Below are 17422 nucleotides of genomic sequence, written 5' to 3' on the forward strand. Positions count from 1 at the left end.
AGGGGTAAAGGGAAGGGTTTTTGCTTCCGTAAAGGGGAGTACAGTGGTCTCAGACAGTTTTTAAATTCTATAGGGTGGGACCAATACCATAGATAACTCTTAAGAAACTACGATGGTAGTGTGGGAGGCATCATTTGCTCTGTATCTCATATTATGCTCTTCCTTCACATAATGATGTTACCAACAGCAAATTCAAAATGGGAAGCATTGAAAGAACTTATCTTGTAAGCTACTAGGCTTTACATACCAACTAAGAAATATTGTTCAAGGTTTAGGCCTAAATGGATGTCAGATGAACTAATGAGACATATGGCAGAGAAGAAAAAGGCATGGGATACATACAAATTAACACGTGACACAGAAGCCTATGGTAGATATAAGCTCGTCTGTAGTCAAGTCACAAAGGAGGTTCGGCAGGCAAAGGCAGATTTACCAGAAATCTTTGGCAGAGGATGATAGCGAAAACAGCAAGGACTTCTTTACTTATGTAAACTCTTGAAGGAAGGGGATGAATCTGATTGGTCCACTTGATATCGATGGTTCAACTGTTGATGATCTTGCTCAGGTGGCTAACAAACTGAATGAGTATTTTGCATCGACATTCACACATGAGGAATTATTAAGGATTGAAAATGGCAGAAGGTTATCAAATTGTAGCAGGATACTTAATGATTTAGTAATAACTGAGAGCAAAGTGGAGGAGAAATTGTTGAAGTTAAACATAAGAAAAGCACCTGGGGGGGTGGATGGGATCTATCCAGTTATATTAAAGGAGGCTGCAAAGCAACTAAGCAAACCCTTAGCCATAATTATGAGAGCATCCTTGGACTCAGGGGAGGTCCCCACGGACTGCAGATGTTCAAATGTATCCCCAATTCACAAAGGGGGATCGAAGGGTGTCACGAGTAATTACAGACCAGTTAGTTTAACTTCTGTTTTGGGTAAAATAATGGAGTCACTGGTTAAAGATGCATTGCACGATCATCTAGACAAAACTTCAGTTAAAGCTCGGGCATATCATGGTACACTTGGATTTCAGGAAAGCTTTTGACACTGTTGCACATGGAAGACTGCTGTAAAAATTGGAACAGAATGGTATTAAGGGTAAGTTGCTACAATGGATAAAAGGGTGGTTGGGTGGGAGAAGACAGAGGGTGGTAATCAATGGACGCTGTTCTTAGTGGAGTCCCATATGGTTCGATGTTGGGCCCACTGTTGTTCTGTATATTTATGAATGATATTGATGAAGGTATATCAGGTTTAATGTCGAAGTTTGCAGATGATACAAAGGTTGGCAGGGTTGTTAATGATAGTAATGGCAGTGTTGCCCAAATTTTCTAGATCCTGCAACAGGATCTAGAATATTTGGGCAGATGGGCTAAGAAGTGGCAACTGAAGTTTAACATTGACAAATGCAAAGTACTGCATATGGGTAGAAGTAACCCCAGAGAAACGTACCAACTGTGTGGTACTACACTTCGGTTGGTAGAAAATGAAAAAGACCTGGGAGTAATTGTGCAGTCAGATATGAAGTTTTCTGAGCAGTGCAGACAGGCTGCCAGAGCAGGTCATGGGGTTTTGTCAATGATATATAGGAATTTTGCTAACAGGGAAAAGCAGGTGATTGTCCCTTTGTATAAGGCAATGGTCAGACCACGCCTTGAGTACTGCGTACAGGTCTGGAGGCCTCATTTTAGGAAGGATGTAGATTTACTTGAGCGTGTACAGAGAAGGGCAACAAGATTGGTGAGGGGAATGATGGGATCCTCCTACCAAGAGAGGATTAAGTTCTGCAAATTGCAGCGGCTGGAGACTAGGCACCTGTGAGGTGATCTGACTGAGGTGTATAAGGCCGTGAATGCGTTGAGCAGGCTCAATGCTGATGGGATTCTTCCAGTTGTTCAGATTATCAACCTAAGGGGGCATAAATTGAAATTGAGGAAAGGCATTTGTGGAATGGATGTGCGAAATTTTGCCTTTAGGCACTGGGTGGTTGATTGCTGGAACAAACTTCCATCTGTCGTTGTGGAAGTTGATAGGTTAAATAAATTCAAGGAGGAATTGGACAAACTTTTCGAGGGAATGGATTTGTGAAATTGTTTTTTTTTTTTTTTTGCTGATGTTGCATAAGCTCATAACACTCGCTTTCTTGTATCACTTACCTCCATTACTGCGATTGTCCTTTTAATCAATCCTGGCGAAGTGGACGAATAAAAGTCAACAAAAGTCCTTTCACATTTCTGTCATGCCGGAGCACTTCACAATGGGTTGCTTCGGTCTTGTACTCAAATAAACAGCATTTAGCATTTATATTGCAACGAGTTGTCACAACGTTGCACTCTCATTCCATTTAATTGCAATGTGGATGCCTCATGAGGAATGAAAACCTCAAAAGATTGCACTGCGAAGCTAAGTGCAACAATTTTCAAATAGCTATCTCCCTTTAAAGTAACCATTACTTGGTGATTTCAAAATGGTGTATTAATATATTATTGATAATTTTGAAGATTTTTAACTTTATGAAGATTAATTCATATTTTGAAAGAGTTAAATAAAATTAACGTATCGCTAAATACCAGAAAAGAAAGATGGCAGAACTGTGTGACAGCCTAAAACGATTTACTAAACACAAACGCGAAATTCAAAACGATAACTGGCGCTGTCACGAGTGACGTCATAATGGTCAGAAATAGGCACGTTTTGAATGCGGGATGAAGGAGAGAATTGGAGGAGCATAAGGGGGATGGGGAGGGGAGGGGGTGTTGTTTGTTCGCAGCTCGAGATACAAAACTTAAAATTCGTGCTGGTCGTTGTGTATACGAAGCAGAAGTGGCTGGCATCGTTTACACTTAATTCAATCGGCAGCTGCTGGTGGCCCCGCGACAGCCCCTAACTCAATAACGGCCTTCCCTGTCGGCATCTCAACGCCACCGCCTGGATTTAGGTGAAGAAGACGGCGTTCTTGCATTGCAAATCCGCTGGCGTCCAACGCACTGTTACGGCTGCTGCTTAAGTTGCAAATATGTTCCGTCGGACCTGTTAGCTAGTCCGCGGATCGACGCGGACGACCAGCACGGATAAACTGCTATTCCTGCGGGACCGGGCTGGGAAGCCGAGCTGCGAGGGTCACTGTCGGTCTGTCTGTCTGTGTGCAGACTGACGTTGTCAGGATTTCATTGGATTTGCTCACAAAAGACGCGTTGCTGCCTCGCCCTTTCTTGTTACGCCCGCTCTTTGTACGAGACGCGCCGCTCCAACATTCGAGGCATTAATAAACACCTGCGCGTTTGTGGAAAGGGACCGCAGCACTCGTGACATTCTTCCACCCCCCCCTTGCTGCGACAGCGTAATTCCGTACTGTTTGGCTTTCCGCAGCACTTCGTCCGAGCCCACAACATTCGCCACTGCCACGCTCGTACTGTTTTCATAGTTGGGCTCCAACAGATGTGCACCGTCTTCTCCCTTTCTCTCACTCCTTCACTCCCTCTCTCTTTCTCCATCTGCCTCTCTAACTCACTCTGCCTCTTTCTCTGTTTCGATATACCTGTCTCTCTCTTTCACTCTCTTCCTCGATCTGTTTCTCTCTCTCTCTCTCTCTCTCTCTCTCTCTCTCTCTCTCTCTCTCTCTCTCTCTCCTGTCTCTTTTTTTCTCACTCTCTTTCCCTCTCTCTCTCTCTCTCTCTCTCTCTCTCTCTCTCTCTCTCTCTCTCTCTCCTGTCTCTTTTTCTCTCACTCTCTTTCCCTCTCTTTCTCGATCTCTGTGGCTTTCTCCTCTTTTTCTGTCTCTCTTTATTTCAGTGTTTCTTTCTCGATCTACTGCTCTCTGTTTCTGTCTCTTTGCCTGTCTATTTTTTCCCTCTCTTTCGCTGCTCTTGTGCCAATAGCTCTCAATAAGAACAACTTCTCTTTGTCTCTCTCTCTCTCTCCTGTCTCCCTTTCTGTCAGTCTCTATTTCTTGATCTCCCTCTCCCCCCCCTCTCTCTCTTTCCTTTCTTTCTCGATCTCTCTCTCCCCTGTCTCCCTTTCTGTCAGTCTCTCTTTCTTGATCTATCACTCTGTCTCTCTCTCTGTCTCTCTCTCTCTCTCTCTCTCGTTTCTGTCTCTCTTTCCCTCTCTCTGTCTCTCTCTCTCTCTCTTTCCTTTCTTTCTTGATCTCTCTCTGTCTCTCTCGCTCCTGTCTACCTTTCTGTTAGTCTCTTTTTCTTGATCTATCACTCTTTGTTTCTGTCTGTCTATCTCTCTCTCTCTCTCTCTCTCTCTGTCTCCCCTGTCTCTCCTTCCCGACCTATCTCTCTCTGCGTCTCTTTGTCTATCTCTTTCTTTCAGTCTCTCTTTCTCGATCTCTCTCTCTCTCTCTCTCTCTCTCTCTCTCCCTCCCTGTCTGCCTTTCTCTCTCTTCCTCTTTTTACGTCCCTCTTTCTTCACTTTAGCCGCTCTTTCCCTCTTGTTCTCGATCTGCCTCTCTCTCTCTCTCTCTCTCTCTCTCTCTCTCTCTCTCTCTCTCTCTCTCTCTTCCCTTCTTTCTTTTTTCCTCTCTCCTTTCTCTCTCTCTCCCTATCTGTCTTTCTCTCTCTCTCTCTCTCTCACTCGTTCATCCTGTGGCTGTCTATCTCTCTTTTTCCATCCCTCTCTCTCGATATATATATTTGTCTCTCTTTCTTTCTCTCTCTCTCTCTTTCTGTCAGTATCTGTTAGGCTGTCTATCCCCGGCAGTGTTCTCTCTTTTTTGTCTTTCGCTCTCTCCCTCTACATTTACGTATCATTTGTTTCTCTCCCCCATCTACCCGTTGCTCTTCTGTCTCTTATAGTTATGCCGTGATTCAAACATCTGTTGCTCTTCGCTACGAGACATTTCACGAATCTGTTGAAACTTGTGAGAAGCAACCGCAGTCGTAAGATGGGCAGAAGATGCTCGCTAACAGAATGGGGGTGCTTCAAGTCCCACACTGGAATTAAAACATCAAAAATGTCTTTTTTCCAGTTCTGACCTTTTCTAGGGGTAATTCCCCCCCCCCCTCACCCTCGATCCGTCCGGATGCTAAGGCGGATTCCATCGACCCCGTCCATTCCAAAGTAGATTTGTCTACTTCGGAAACCCCTCTGGTTTTTCCAAAAGAAAACCTTTCTAAAAAAACGCAGTTTTAAGCGCCCGCAGCTAATTGGCATCATTTCTTTTCTTGCAGTCACAACTCGCCATGGAGGGAGGAGTGGGAAAGGACAAAGTGACATGCGGTGTGCAGCCCTCGGAGTGGAGAACGTCTGTCTTTGCGGGAACAACCTCCTCCGCATCGGATTGCGTCAAGGACACGAAGTACGTCCGACACAGACGGCCCGACCCTTGCAGAACGATAGACTCCGTAATCTGCAACCACCGTCCACTAGATGGAACCGAGGGCTTCTCCACGCACGTCTGTTGCCACGCCAGACAAATGGACTCGAAGCAAGGAAGACCGGACTGGGACCCCACGAACCGGGTTCACGATCCCAGTTACGTTGTAGACAATTGCGTAGAGGGGAATGCGTGGTAAGTGCGCTTTTCAATCTATTTTTCAACTTTCCCCGTTTATATTGCGCGAATTCCCCCCTTAGTTAAATGCTTTTCTTGTTTTTTGTGACCTCCTTTGTACTTTCACGAAGTTTAAACTCTACTTCGAATACTCTACTTGTAAGGGAAAAAGCAAAAACAAAAAAAAAAAATAGCCATTTCAGTCTTCATGAAATCTAAATGAGACTGCGCTAAAAGTCTATGACGTCACAGATAAAGATCCAGACTTTGTATATCATTTTAATTCAGGGATAGATCGCAGGGTACAGCTTTAAAGGGAGGTATCAACAGTTAGCACGAGGGAGTACGAAGATTAAAACATATTCGTCCTCTGTAGATTGCACAACCTCCCCTTCCTACTAATGGTAAAAATAATCCTGCCAATAATTTGACCATTCAAATGCCATGGCGTCACGCAAGATTGGAATTTATTATTCGCATCATTCTTTATATTTTTTTCTCCAAAGATTTGTAATTTTTATGTAAAAATAATGAAAAGGGAAATTTATTTTCTTTAATTAGCTCTTTCTGAAGTAATAGTTATTATATGCAAATTTATTAGAACACCTTTTACTTTTTTATAGGTATAAAAGCCATCTTTGGTTTATTTCTGTTCGAATTAATGGAATACCTCACAAAAAAAGTATTCCTTCTGTAGTAGGGTCGCCCACCTCGGTAGCCAGGTGGGAAGGAGCAGTAGTGCTATACTACAAGGTGTACACCAAAATAAAAAAATATTAGGTCACCCTTATCACAACCCCCTAGGCACATTTTCCAGGAACCTTGATAGGTGTCTGCCATTCCCTCTGCAAAACAGCCACCATAGCCAGATGATCCAACGCTACAATTTGTCACACAAACATTTTAATTGTGATTAGGTCTAGAGGTCAATCCAACATTTTGAAGGCGTTGTCCATAAACTAATCCTGTATGATCCTCGCTGTATGACATGGCGAGTTGTTGTGCTGATAATGACAGGCTCGTTTGCGCAGTACACCAACAATGTAGGTAGCGCATTACTGTTCAAAACACCAAAGTGGGTCATGGACTTCGGCTACTAACACCAACGGATCAAGTCCAAACCAACTGAAATATATCGCGGGAAAAGGACCAGGGTATCTATGGAAGTGGCTAAATTTGAGAGGACAATGTTGAGAAAAAAGACGCGAGTTAAGATTAAATTTGAAAGTGTCTCGAGTTTGCCCAGACATGATGAGAGCATTGTCAATTAATCCGGCTCTGAAGAGAGTGTACAAGGCTCGTGAGGTACAGTTTTTCACGGTTTTTCTGTGCTTGTTAAGAGGAGAGACTGTTTTTACAGGTATAGGACACACTTAAATAGAAGGGGCGCAAGGATATGCTTCTAGGCAGTGCTTCTACTGGAACATGCAGTAGAATGGAAAGCAAGGTGTCGGGGGATTCAAGGCCTCCTCCGGTCCTCGTGGAACAAGCAATAGGGTTTTAGGCGCATCAACGACGTAGGCTGTATTGCACCTATATAACATATCTGTAAATTGCGTGTGTTCTGTGGTGTATCTGCTGTTTTTGGAAGAAAAACAAGGCGAGTTTCCGGGAGAAAACACCATGCTACCCTCGCCTGAGACCAACTAACTCAGCCACGTTGTGAAAAAGGCCCTCAAAAGCTCCTCGTCATCGCAGAGACTCTAACTCGGGTCTTTTCCATCCGGTGTGGGGAAGAAGGCGATTCCATCCACGAGGGCTATTAAGGAGAGATCTTGTCTGACTAATCGATTAGCTACTATGACGCAGTAACAAAGGACTGGATGCAAAAAATACTGTTCCACACGAAAGACTGCGGTACAAATTGGAGCAGTGTGGCATTAGTAGCAACTTACTGATATGGATAAAAGAATGGTTGAATGGCAGAAGTAATTGGGTCCCCTTACTGTTTTCAATATTTATTAACGATATTGATGAAGGCATATCAAGTTTAATGTCTAAGGTTCTGATGATTTAACGGTTGGAAGGGACGTTAATGGGTAGTCAACAGCCAGTATGCTATACTAAGGCGTAGAGAAATTATGTAGATGGGCTGAGAAGTGGAAATTGATGTTTAGCGTTGGTAAATCAAGATGGTGGAAAAGGAAAGGGATGCTTAGATTTCTCTCTTTTGTGGTAATTATGTACTCAGCAGTGAAGTTCTCTGAGCAGTTCAGACAGTTCATAGGATTCTGTCAATGATATACAAGAAATTTTCCAGCAGCGACAAGTACGTGATTATCCCATTGCATGCGATTTTAAGCAGCATCTTGAGTACTACATATAGGTTTGGAAGCTTCATTTTAGGAAGGACATTGATCTATTGAAAAGGGTGCAGAGAAAAGGAACGAAATCGTTCAAAGAGGTGTTCTTCCCAAGAAAAACTTCAGTTCTGCAAAGTAAAGCGTATGGAGACCAGGCACTTGCGAAGTGATCTGATTGAAGTGTTTAAGGCTTTCGATGCATTGAGTAAGTTTAATGTTGACAGAATCCGCTTCCTCTTGCTCGGATTACACACGTTAGTGGGCATAAATTCAAATTGAGGAAGGATGGTTGCAGGTACTATGTGCGAAAAGTTGCCTTCAGCCAGCGGATAGTTGATTTACTAATAGTAACATCATAGCCTAGAAGATGCGCTCTTACAGGAAGCGCTTTGCGGGTAATCTTCTCACCCAAACCGGTCCTTTGGAGTTAAAAATTGAGCAGTGAGTTTCATCACTCCAGAGCCCTCTCCCCATTATTCTGGAGCACATGAAGATGTGCTCCAGAATAATCATGAACAACACCACTCCAAACGTCGTTTCTCATTACTGACTGTAATAATGGCCTTATGTGCAGATGTCCTACCATAGAATTCAAGGCCATGAAGCCTTACGGACAGTTAACTTACTGACTGATGATCCAATGGACTCTGGAACCTGCTCTGCCATGCTTTCCACAGACGTCATGGATGAGACATAAACTAACTGCTTTATGGTTTGTTGAACAGGTTCCGGAGTTTGTGACGCCTTCCAGGACACCACAAAAATGATTGCTGATGGGCCATACATCACCGTTCAACATTGAAATTCTAAGTTATGATTCACGACCCATATTGGCTTCTAACGTATTGTTATTGCACAAGCAGACCCACGAGATTTTTTATATTGGTATGTCTTTGTCGAAATTACGCATGCGCTGGGAATTTCTGGCGCAATGAACAATATTCGTGGAGGGAGATGTCTCAGATTCAGCTAGGAAATACGCAGTTTTATAGAAGGTTTGTAGGGCATTTTCAATAACATTTCTTCTGAAAGCGCAATGGAAGCTTCATCATGCGGTTAACACTGGTAGTCTGACAGGTGTGTTCTAAGTTTTTATGAAAAACTGGCCCTGACAACTAAGTGGAACCTGTCTCACATTAGAGATAGGTGTCCTGTTATTTATCCATGAAGTGGTAACTGTTCCTGAGTGAGTGATTCCTGCAGCTGTTGTCATCACAAAATTTGAAGGGATCTACATTGAGAGCATTATAGAGACCCCTTGTGTTAGATGGGAACATGTTCTTGAGACACACTAAATCGTTGATGGAAGATTACAATGAATTCGTAAAATTCTTCTGGATGCGATAGCCGTAGCTGGTTATAAATTGCTATTTATTTATTAAATATTGATCGGCCAGCGAATGCGATGCCAAATAAGTGGGGATTTCATTGGACCATTTGAAAATTGGAATAGATTTTGAAATCTGATTAAGAAGACAACAGGTTCTTAGTGACATTCAACTTGACTTTTTTCCAAAATCTAATCCAGATGCCCATTCAGAAGAAAATTGTCTATAGAAAAGGCATGCAGCAGAAACAGAATATATGAAACCAAGAGTAAAGAGACATTGTAAACGACAAGTTATTAATTAACCTGACTGCCTTCCTTTGAATGAAGTTTGAACTGTACCTTTGTGAAAGTTTTAAGTCTAAGATACTGGCAACGATACAGACCACAGCGATCATGAAACAAAGAACTCGTATTTCACCTCAAAGCCACTGAATTGACCTGTAAAATACTCAAACTGTTATATTTCGGCCACCCATAATTTCTTATGTTGTCTGTAAATGGCGTGTGTTCTTTGGTGGATTTGCCTGTTTTGGTGGATGAAAAACCCCAAGTTTCTGGGAAAAAACCTTGCCTGAGATCGACTAACTCAGCTACAGAGTGAAAAAAAAAAACCCATTAAAATTCCTCGCGTCATCGACCGGATTCGAACCCGGGCCTTTTCCAGCCGGTGTAGGGAGGATGGTGACGATACCACTGTGCTACCCGCGCAGATTGCCTGTAAAATACTAGTCAAAGGCCGAATTTGTCGAATCCTGAGCATGGACATGTCTATTGATGATCGATACATTTTTCGCCCATGAGAATTTAGATTTCAGTAGTGCAATCTAATACGGAAACAAGCGTAGCTACAGTTATATCTTCATTCAATCTTCAAAGAATTGTAAAAAGTCTTAAATATATTTAAAATACAGTAACATCACAGTATTTAATAAAATGACAGAACAATTTTTAAAGTACTGCTCCTCATCAATTTTAGTTTCCAGCAAATTAATATCTTCCTTGTAAACGATCAAATCTGAGGGGCAATAGGATTATACGACATACACATTAAGTTGACATTAAGTATACCTACTAATTCACTGTTATGTTCCTGGAACAAGTTTTGTAAAATTTTGGCGTTGTAACATGCCAAATTACCCTATGGAGGAACTCATTCGCAGGCGGATACATTGCAGCCATGAAGGGATGAGTCGCACTGAATTGCACCACAAAAACGCTCCCCATACACCACTAAACCACCATCACCAACATGCAATGACACCAGGCAAGATAGGTTCAGGGGGTCGTGCTGTTCTCGCCATAATCTGGTCCTCCCTTAGCGTGAAACAGCAGGATCCAGGATTTGTGATCAAGCAACGGTGTTTTCCACCACTTTCTGGTTTGTGTTTCTTAGCACACTGAAACCAACCACACCTTATTGTACGTGAAAATCCCAACCAGGTTGCGATTTTCGACGTACTCATACCGGCATATCTGGGCCAACTACTACACCACGTTCGACTTTATTTAAATCCTTCGTCTTTCTTACTCTGCGCTGAATTGCACACATCCAGAATGGCTACGTATCTGCCCACCTGCTTTCTATCGCATGGTACGAACACCCGGTTCTGTTACTGAAGGCTTACTGGATTTCGGAAAGAGGGTTGGTGTACCTAATAAAGTCACCACTCAGTATATAAAGACGTAATAGAAAGTTTGTAAGGATAACTACAGTAATGTTAGAAAGTGCAAGTGGAAATACAGTAGACGCTCAAATCGAACTATATTTTTGATCTGGCGGTCAAACTCTTTTGACCTAGTGGTCAACGGAGTTTACAATATATCATGAATACAGTCATCGATCGTATTTACCGGTCATGAGGGCTTGAACCGTGGTCCATCCAAAGAGCGCGTGCTATTGCGCTCATGCTGTTGACCACTCGAGGCCTAAATCCTGGATAATCTGAAAAGCAAGGTCTAAATCTTGGATAATCCGAAAACTCTTAAATGTAAAAAAAAAGTAAATTCATTTACAATCCTATTGCACTAAACTTTCTAAAAGTATAACTACGTCGGATCATAATATGATTAGAGTGAGTCGGTAGGCAGAGAGTAAAGGTGGATATGATGTTTTTTGAGAAATTCAAGGGCAGAAAACACAAAATGTAAAGAAACAACAGCTGTAACAAATTCCAAGTTTCCCTTTATGTTATCCGACTTATCTTAGAGGTCAGATTTACAGGAGCTGTAGAAACCCTGTGAATCTGACCTTGGATAATAGAGATTCTAATGCATTTGTCGATGGTTTCAGATCATTAGTGAACATTGCAATTTGAGCTGCTTTTCCAATGCCAATGAGTGGGAAACGTTTTATGAATAAATCAAAAAGCAGAGAAAAAAGCCTTCAGTGCAGCTTATCCGATTTTGTTGTTGTTGTCGTTTCTGGAGGTTTTTGGGGAACGCGCACGCACGTGTGTGTGTATGTGTATGTACGGATCTATTTGCACGTTGTGGTGACTGAAAATTCCGAAATAAATCATATGGAAAAATCCTGTTCCCTCTCTTCTAAGACTCCTAAATAAAATCCAGATTGAAAATGACTTTAAGAGTTTAAACTTTAAAGAATTTAAGAGGACTTCAAGAATTCCTCCACTCTCACAATTAATCCATATCTCTCCAAATGATTGACAAGTAGAGAAATAAGTATGCTATCACGGAAGATGTAGCCGGTCCAATTTAAACTCTGTGAATCCTGTTGGAAAGTATGAATGCGGTATCAAATGGTAATCTATTGAAGGGTATTTCGATATCTAGAAGAGGACGCGCACTTTCTGATCCATCCCAGCGATGCCAGTACTTATCGAAAGCCTTCTCGTAGCATCGCTTATCTCTTAAACAGGGTGAAAACACCTGGCTTTCAATATAGCGATAAGCTCAGGTGCAGGTCGATATTTATTTGTAGGAGATCCACGATATGGTGTTTGTTTTGCAATATGAGAAATTCTGAATAATCCTTGGAGAAACCCTGCACATCCCATCGCGATCTTTCTAGCTTGCTTAAGTCGTAAACATCGCAAAAAAGAAATGTGGCACTCAAGACAATAATTAAAAAGCAACACATGGCAGCTTTTAATTTGTAAATTAAACTCACCCATGAATGAGAAACCTTAGATATGTTGAGCAAAAGGGAACGTAGAAATAATTTGTATCCGATTCGGTCTTCGTACAAAGCAAAAAGTGTGAAACAGATTTCTGACATTTGTACTGAGCAGGGATGGGGTTGTAAAAATTCGTTTAGTTGGACTACAGGGATCACGATGCACTAAGATAGTGGAGACAACTGAAGAGCCGTTTTATAAACACATATCGTGAACTGGCGGCTTAATGCAAAGTCAAGAAGATCCTACAGTTTGAGACGCAATACAACTCTTGCGAACTTCATATCCTCACATCGTGCGTTTGAAATATGTCAATTTACCTAATCAGAGAAGCGCATCTCTTTGGGAGGGTATTGACGTATTTAATAAATCGAACCATGGTGAAAGTAAACTGACTGTTCATATGGGTACCCTTGTGCCAATCTCACTAAGGACTTTGCTGGTCTTGTTTTCTTCATGACCTCCCTATCTCTACAAGAAATTACTCGATAAATCACCGCCAGAACACCATCCCACTTGTTTGCACTACAAGGAGAGTTTCATGTCTGGCAGGATCGTAATCCTCAAAGCCCTTTCTTCCTGCACCATCTTTAATGCACTTAGCCCCCAAACGTATGTTATTATTTCCAATTGTGAAACCTTGTACTTGGCTGCAATAAAACATAATAATTTCTCCTGTCCGTCTCTGAAACTTGTCCAAGACGTCCTTAAGGAACACTGCTTGATGCTGGTCGTTAAACACCCTCATGATCACAACATCATCTGCAAATTTTGACATCACACCTGTATCCCTCCATAAACATCATCTTAGAAAACCAGAAACAGAAACGAAGCGAATAGCTATTTCTGAGAGATCACACTTACAACTCTACTCCATTCTGAAAAGTAACTCTTAATTATAACCCTTTCCCCTGTGCTGTAACCATCCTGTGATTCGTCTAACGATCATGTGGGATTAAATATGTTTATATATTGGATATATTGCAATCTCTCATGCGAGATCAAGTCGAATGTTTTGCTGAAGTCTAAATACACAATGTCAAAGTTACGAGTGTTCCCTGCATCAAATTTACGAGTGACATTTTCAAAATACATTAGAATTTTAGATCTGCTGTTAAACAAGGTTTTTCTTTTAAAAAAGCATGCTCTGTTTCATGCCTTTCAGAAAACTATTGCTATCTATATGACCGATATAGCTTGCATTCTTAATCCTTGCAATTGGGATTTTACCTACCGATGAAATCAGACAAATCGGTCTGTAGTTACCCACTTCATCCTTAGAAGCCACCTTCAGGATTAGTGATACGCTCGCAGGATTGGCTTCTCCAATCCACGGGGATCGCTCATGAGTCTGATGGAGCCCTCGTGATTAACTTTGTGGTCAAAATAATTGGGTATATGCAACAACACCAGGAGTTCTTACTTGTCTTCAAACTCAAAAGTGGTCCTAGTATCCAATCCTCTGCAATTGCCATTTATCTGATTTCACGGTGCTCGGTTCAATCACGCAGCCTTTCCTCAGTATGAAGGGTCTTTCTTCTATGAAGAGCGATTTCAGGTAAGAGTTCAGTTCCTCATACGTGTTCATTTGATTAGTTGTACAGTCAAATACTTTCCCACATCCATCATGAAAGATGTGGGCTTCGTGGGTAGCACAGTTGGTAGAATCTCCATCCTCCCCATACCCGGTGAAAAGATCTGAGTTCGAGTCCGGTCGATGAAGGGAGGAATTTTATGGGCCTTTTTCACAACATGGCTGAGTTAGTCGTCTCAGGCGAAGGTGGCATGGTTTTTTTCTCCCGGAAACTCGGGGTTTTTCGTCCAGAAAGCAGAAAATCAATCACAGAACCACACAATTTACGCACAATATATACTGAGCAATATGACCCTAGTCGCTAATGCTCCAAAAACTCTACTATAACAACTAAAGGTGCGATTTGCTCTCTTCCTTTCGATTTTACACACGTGTAGAACTGCTAACTCCCTTTATTTGCCTTTCATCCAATGATTTCTCCTTAAAAACAAAGCAAAATTGTGTTATTATGGTCACTGAAGACCCATGTATAAAATGTCCATTAATTGCGCGTGTTCTCTGGTCGGTTTGCCTTTTTTTCTGGATGTGACCGACTAACTTAGCCAAGGGGCTTAGAGGGGAACAGGTATCCTGTGTGTTATCAGACACTCAGCCTAAAACACTGATGGATCCAATATCTCTCTATTACAGAAGATTTAGGAGAAGTCCGGTTGGCCTGCCTCCCTAAAATCCACTCATGCACACCTTCTCGATGGTAAGCCCTGTTACGTCACTTAGGTAGCAACGAACGTGTAGAGTGGTTCTCTTCAAGACGCCTGGTCAGCGTGAAGAGGAAAAGACCAAACCCTCCAGCAATGAGAGCACAACAATACAAATGGCCCTCAGTCCCCAGCAGCTTTCACTTTCCCTCTTACGGCAGCGAGAGGATCAGAGTGGAAGCAGAGGGTGCTAAGAATCTCTGGGTACGACCAGGCTGCCATGCACGGAAATTGAACTTGGCCTGTTATAATGTACGATCACTCATCGGTGAAGACAGGATATTAGAGCTGGAAAAGGAATTAGAAAATGTGAATTGGAATATCATCGGTTTGGCTGAAACAAGAAGAAGAAATGAATCACTTATAAGTTTATCAAGTGGAAATCTGCTGTATACCAATGGAAACAGTGAAAGGAGTGAAGGTGGAGTTGAGTTTCTGGTCCATAAAGATTTTAAAAACAACATTTTGGAATTCAAAAGTACATCACTAAGGGTGTCAAGACTAATACTCAAGATTTCTAAGAAGTACAAGCTAAAGATTATAATGATTTATGCACCAACATCGAGCCATGATGATGAAGAGGTTGAAGAAATGTACACTGAAATTGAGAGAGTCTTCTAGATGAGCAGAAAACCCACTACACTATTATTATGGGGGACTTCAATACTAAGGTTGGAAAAAGGCAAAACAGCGCAGAAAGAGGAACTATAGGAAATTTTGGAATTGGTGAAAGAAATAAAAGAGGTGAAAGACTTGTGGAATTTGCAGAATCTCAAGGAATGTCAGTAATGAACACTTTTTTCAAGAAAAGGGTGAACAGAAAGTGGACATGGAAGAGTCCAAATGGATTAACAACTAATGAAATCGACTTCATCCTCACTAACAGAAGATATATTGTGAATGATGTTACCGTCCTGAATAAGGTAAATGTTGGAAGTGATCACAGAATGGTAAGATGTACACTTGATATAGATGTAGGAAAGGAAAGGAAAAAACTGACTCGAGTAAATAATACAAAGGTCTTTGAAATAACAGAGGAGGAGAAAAAGCAGTATGTACTGGAACTTAAGAACACGTTTGAGCTTCTGCAGACTGCTCAGGACCAAGATATTGACGAGGAATATTACAACTTTCTGAAAGTGATAAAGCCCAAGAAACCTATTGGGAAACAGGAATCCAAAGAAGAAAAAAGTAGTCAAGAAACACTTGTCATGATGAACTGGAGACGACAAATGAAAAGCAAGAAAAACACTGACAGGGAGAAAATTGAGTATACTGAGTTATGCAAAGCCATTAGAAAGAGACTCAGAGAGGACATAAGAAGATTTAACACAAGAAAAGTAGAACAAGTATTAAGGGAAAACAAAGGATTTAAATCAGCAGCCATGAGCAGTAATACAGAAAGACAAATGATACTGAAACTGAAGAATAGCGATGGTGTACTTATAAACAGCAGAAGACTACTATAGAGAATTATACAAGGAGCGAGGGAATGATACCAGCAGTGGGGAAGATGGATTGCAAAGTAGCAACACATACGACATACCCGATATTCTTCCCGATGAGGTAGAACATGCATTGAAGAAAATGAAGAATTGGAAAGCCCCGGGGGAAGATGATGTTACTGTAGAGTTGTTAAAATTGGGAGGAAGAGACATAACACAAAAACTGGCAAGGCTCTTCATAAAGTGCGTTAGAAAAGGTGTGAAACCTAAGCAGTGCAATAATGCAATCATAGTTTTGATGCATAAGAAAGGAGATAAATCAGAAATTGGAAATTATAGACCAATTAGCTTGTTATCCAACATCTACAAGTTGTTCCCAAGGGTCATTACTAACAGATTAGAAAGAATACTTGATGAGAATCAACCGAAAGAGCAAGCTGGCTTTAGGAGAGGATTCTCAACTATGGATCACCTTCGCGTAATATCGCAGCTAATGGAGAAAGCAAATGAATATAAAACACCATTATGCCTGGCATTTGTGGATTATGAAAAGGCATTTGACTCCATACAGCATAAGGCAATGTTTCGGGCACCGGAAAGACAAGGCATAGATACTCCATATATTATGATTTTGAAGAAAATATATGAGAGTGCTACATCCCTTATTAGACTAGACAAAGACAGTAGGAAATTTAAAATCGAGAAAGGAGTTCGACAAGGAGACACAATATCTCCGAAGCTGTTTACTGCTGCCCTTGAGGAAACTTTCAGAAGATTAGACTGGTCGCAGAAAGGAGTCAATGTGAACGGAGAGTACCTAAACCATTTACGATTTGCAGATGACATTGTGGTCATAAGCCACGATCCCAAAGAATTAGAGGAAAATCTTAATCAGTTATGTAGAGTTAGTAAGGATTTTGGACTAAAGATGAATATGGCTAAAACAAAAGTAATGATGAACAAGTATGCCACGGAAAGGGAAATAATGATTGGAGGAGCAGTAATTGAAAAGGTGGAGTCATATACTTATCTGGGACAAGTTATTAGCTGTAATAATGATAAATGGCTGGAAGTCAAGAGAAGAATAAATTTTGGATGGATAGCATTCAGGAAATATAGTCACATACTGAAGAGCAATATCCCAGTTTGTCTGAAACGTAAAATAATGGACCAATGTATACTCCCCACCATGACTTATGGAAGTGAAACTTGGGCACTCACCAAAAGAATGGAAGAGAAGCTAAGAACTACACAGCGAAGAATGGAACGAATTATATTGGGAATCAGACTGTTAGATAAGAAGAGAAACACATGGATTAGGCAGCAAACTCAAGTAAAGGACAATCTTATCAAAACTAAAGAACTAAAATGGTCTTGGGCAGGACACATAGCTCGAAGACATGATGACA

The 17422-nt window shown here is 41.4% G+C and overlaps 1 protein-coding gene across 1 annotated transcript in view; it reads left to right on the forward strand.

The window, feature by feature from the left end:
• The first annotated feature begins 5195 nt into the window (after positions 1-5195).
• The window catches only part of LOC150076059 (uncharacterized), a 37155-nt gene continuing 24928 nt past the window's right edge, over positions 5196-17422 (forward strand). Inside the window, exon 1 of the mRNA XM_090387245.1 lies at positions 5196-5524. Within this exon, the coding sequence (XP_090243371.1) occupies positions 5196-5524 (329 nt within the window). The remainder of the gene's footprint in view (positions 5525-17422) is intronic.

The sequence above is a fragment of the Mastigoproctus giganteus genome, chromosome 13 (genome assembly GCF_048544385.1).
Source record: "Mastigoproctus giganteus isolate SK-2022 chromosome 13, ASM4854438v1, whole genome shotgun sequence".
Lineage (NCBI taxonomy): Eukaryota > Metazoa > Arthropoda > Arachnida > Uropygi > Thelyphonidae > Mastigoproctus > Mastigoproctus giganteus.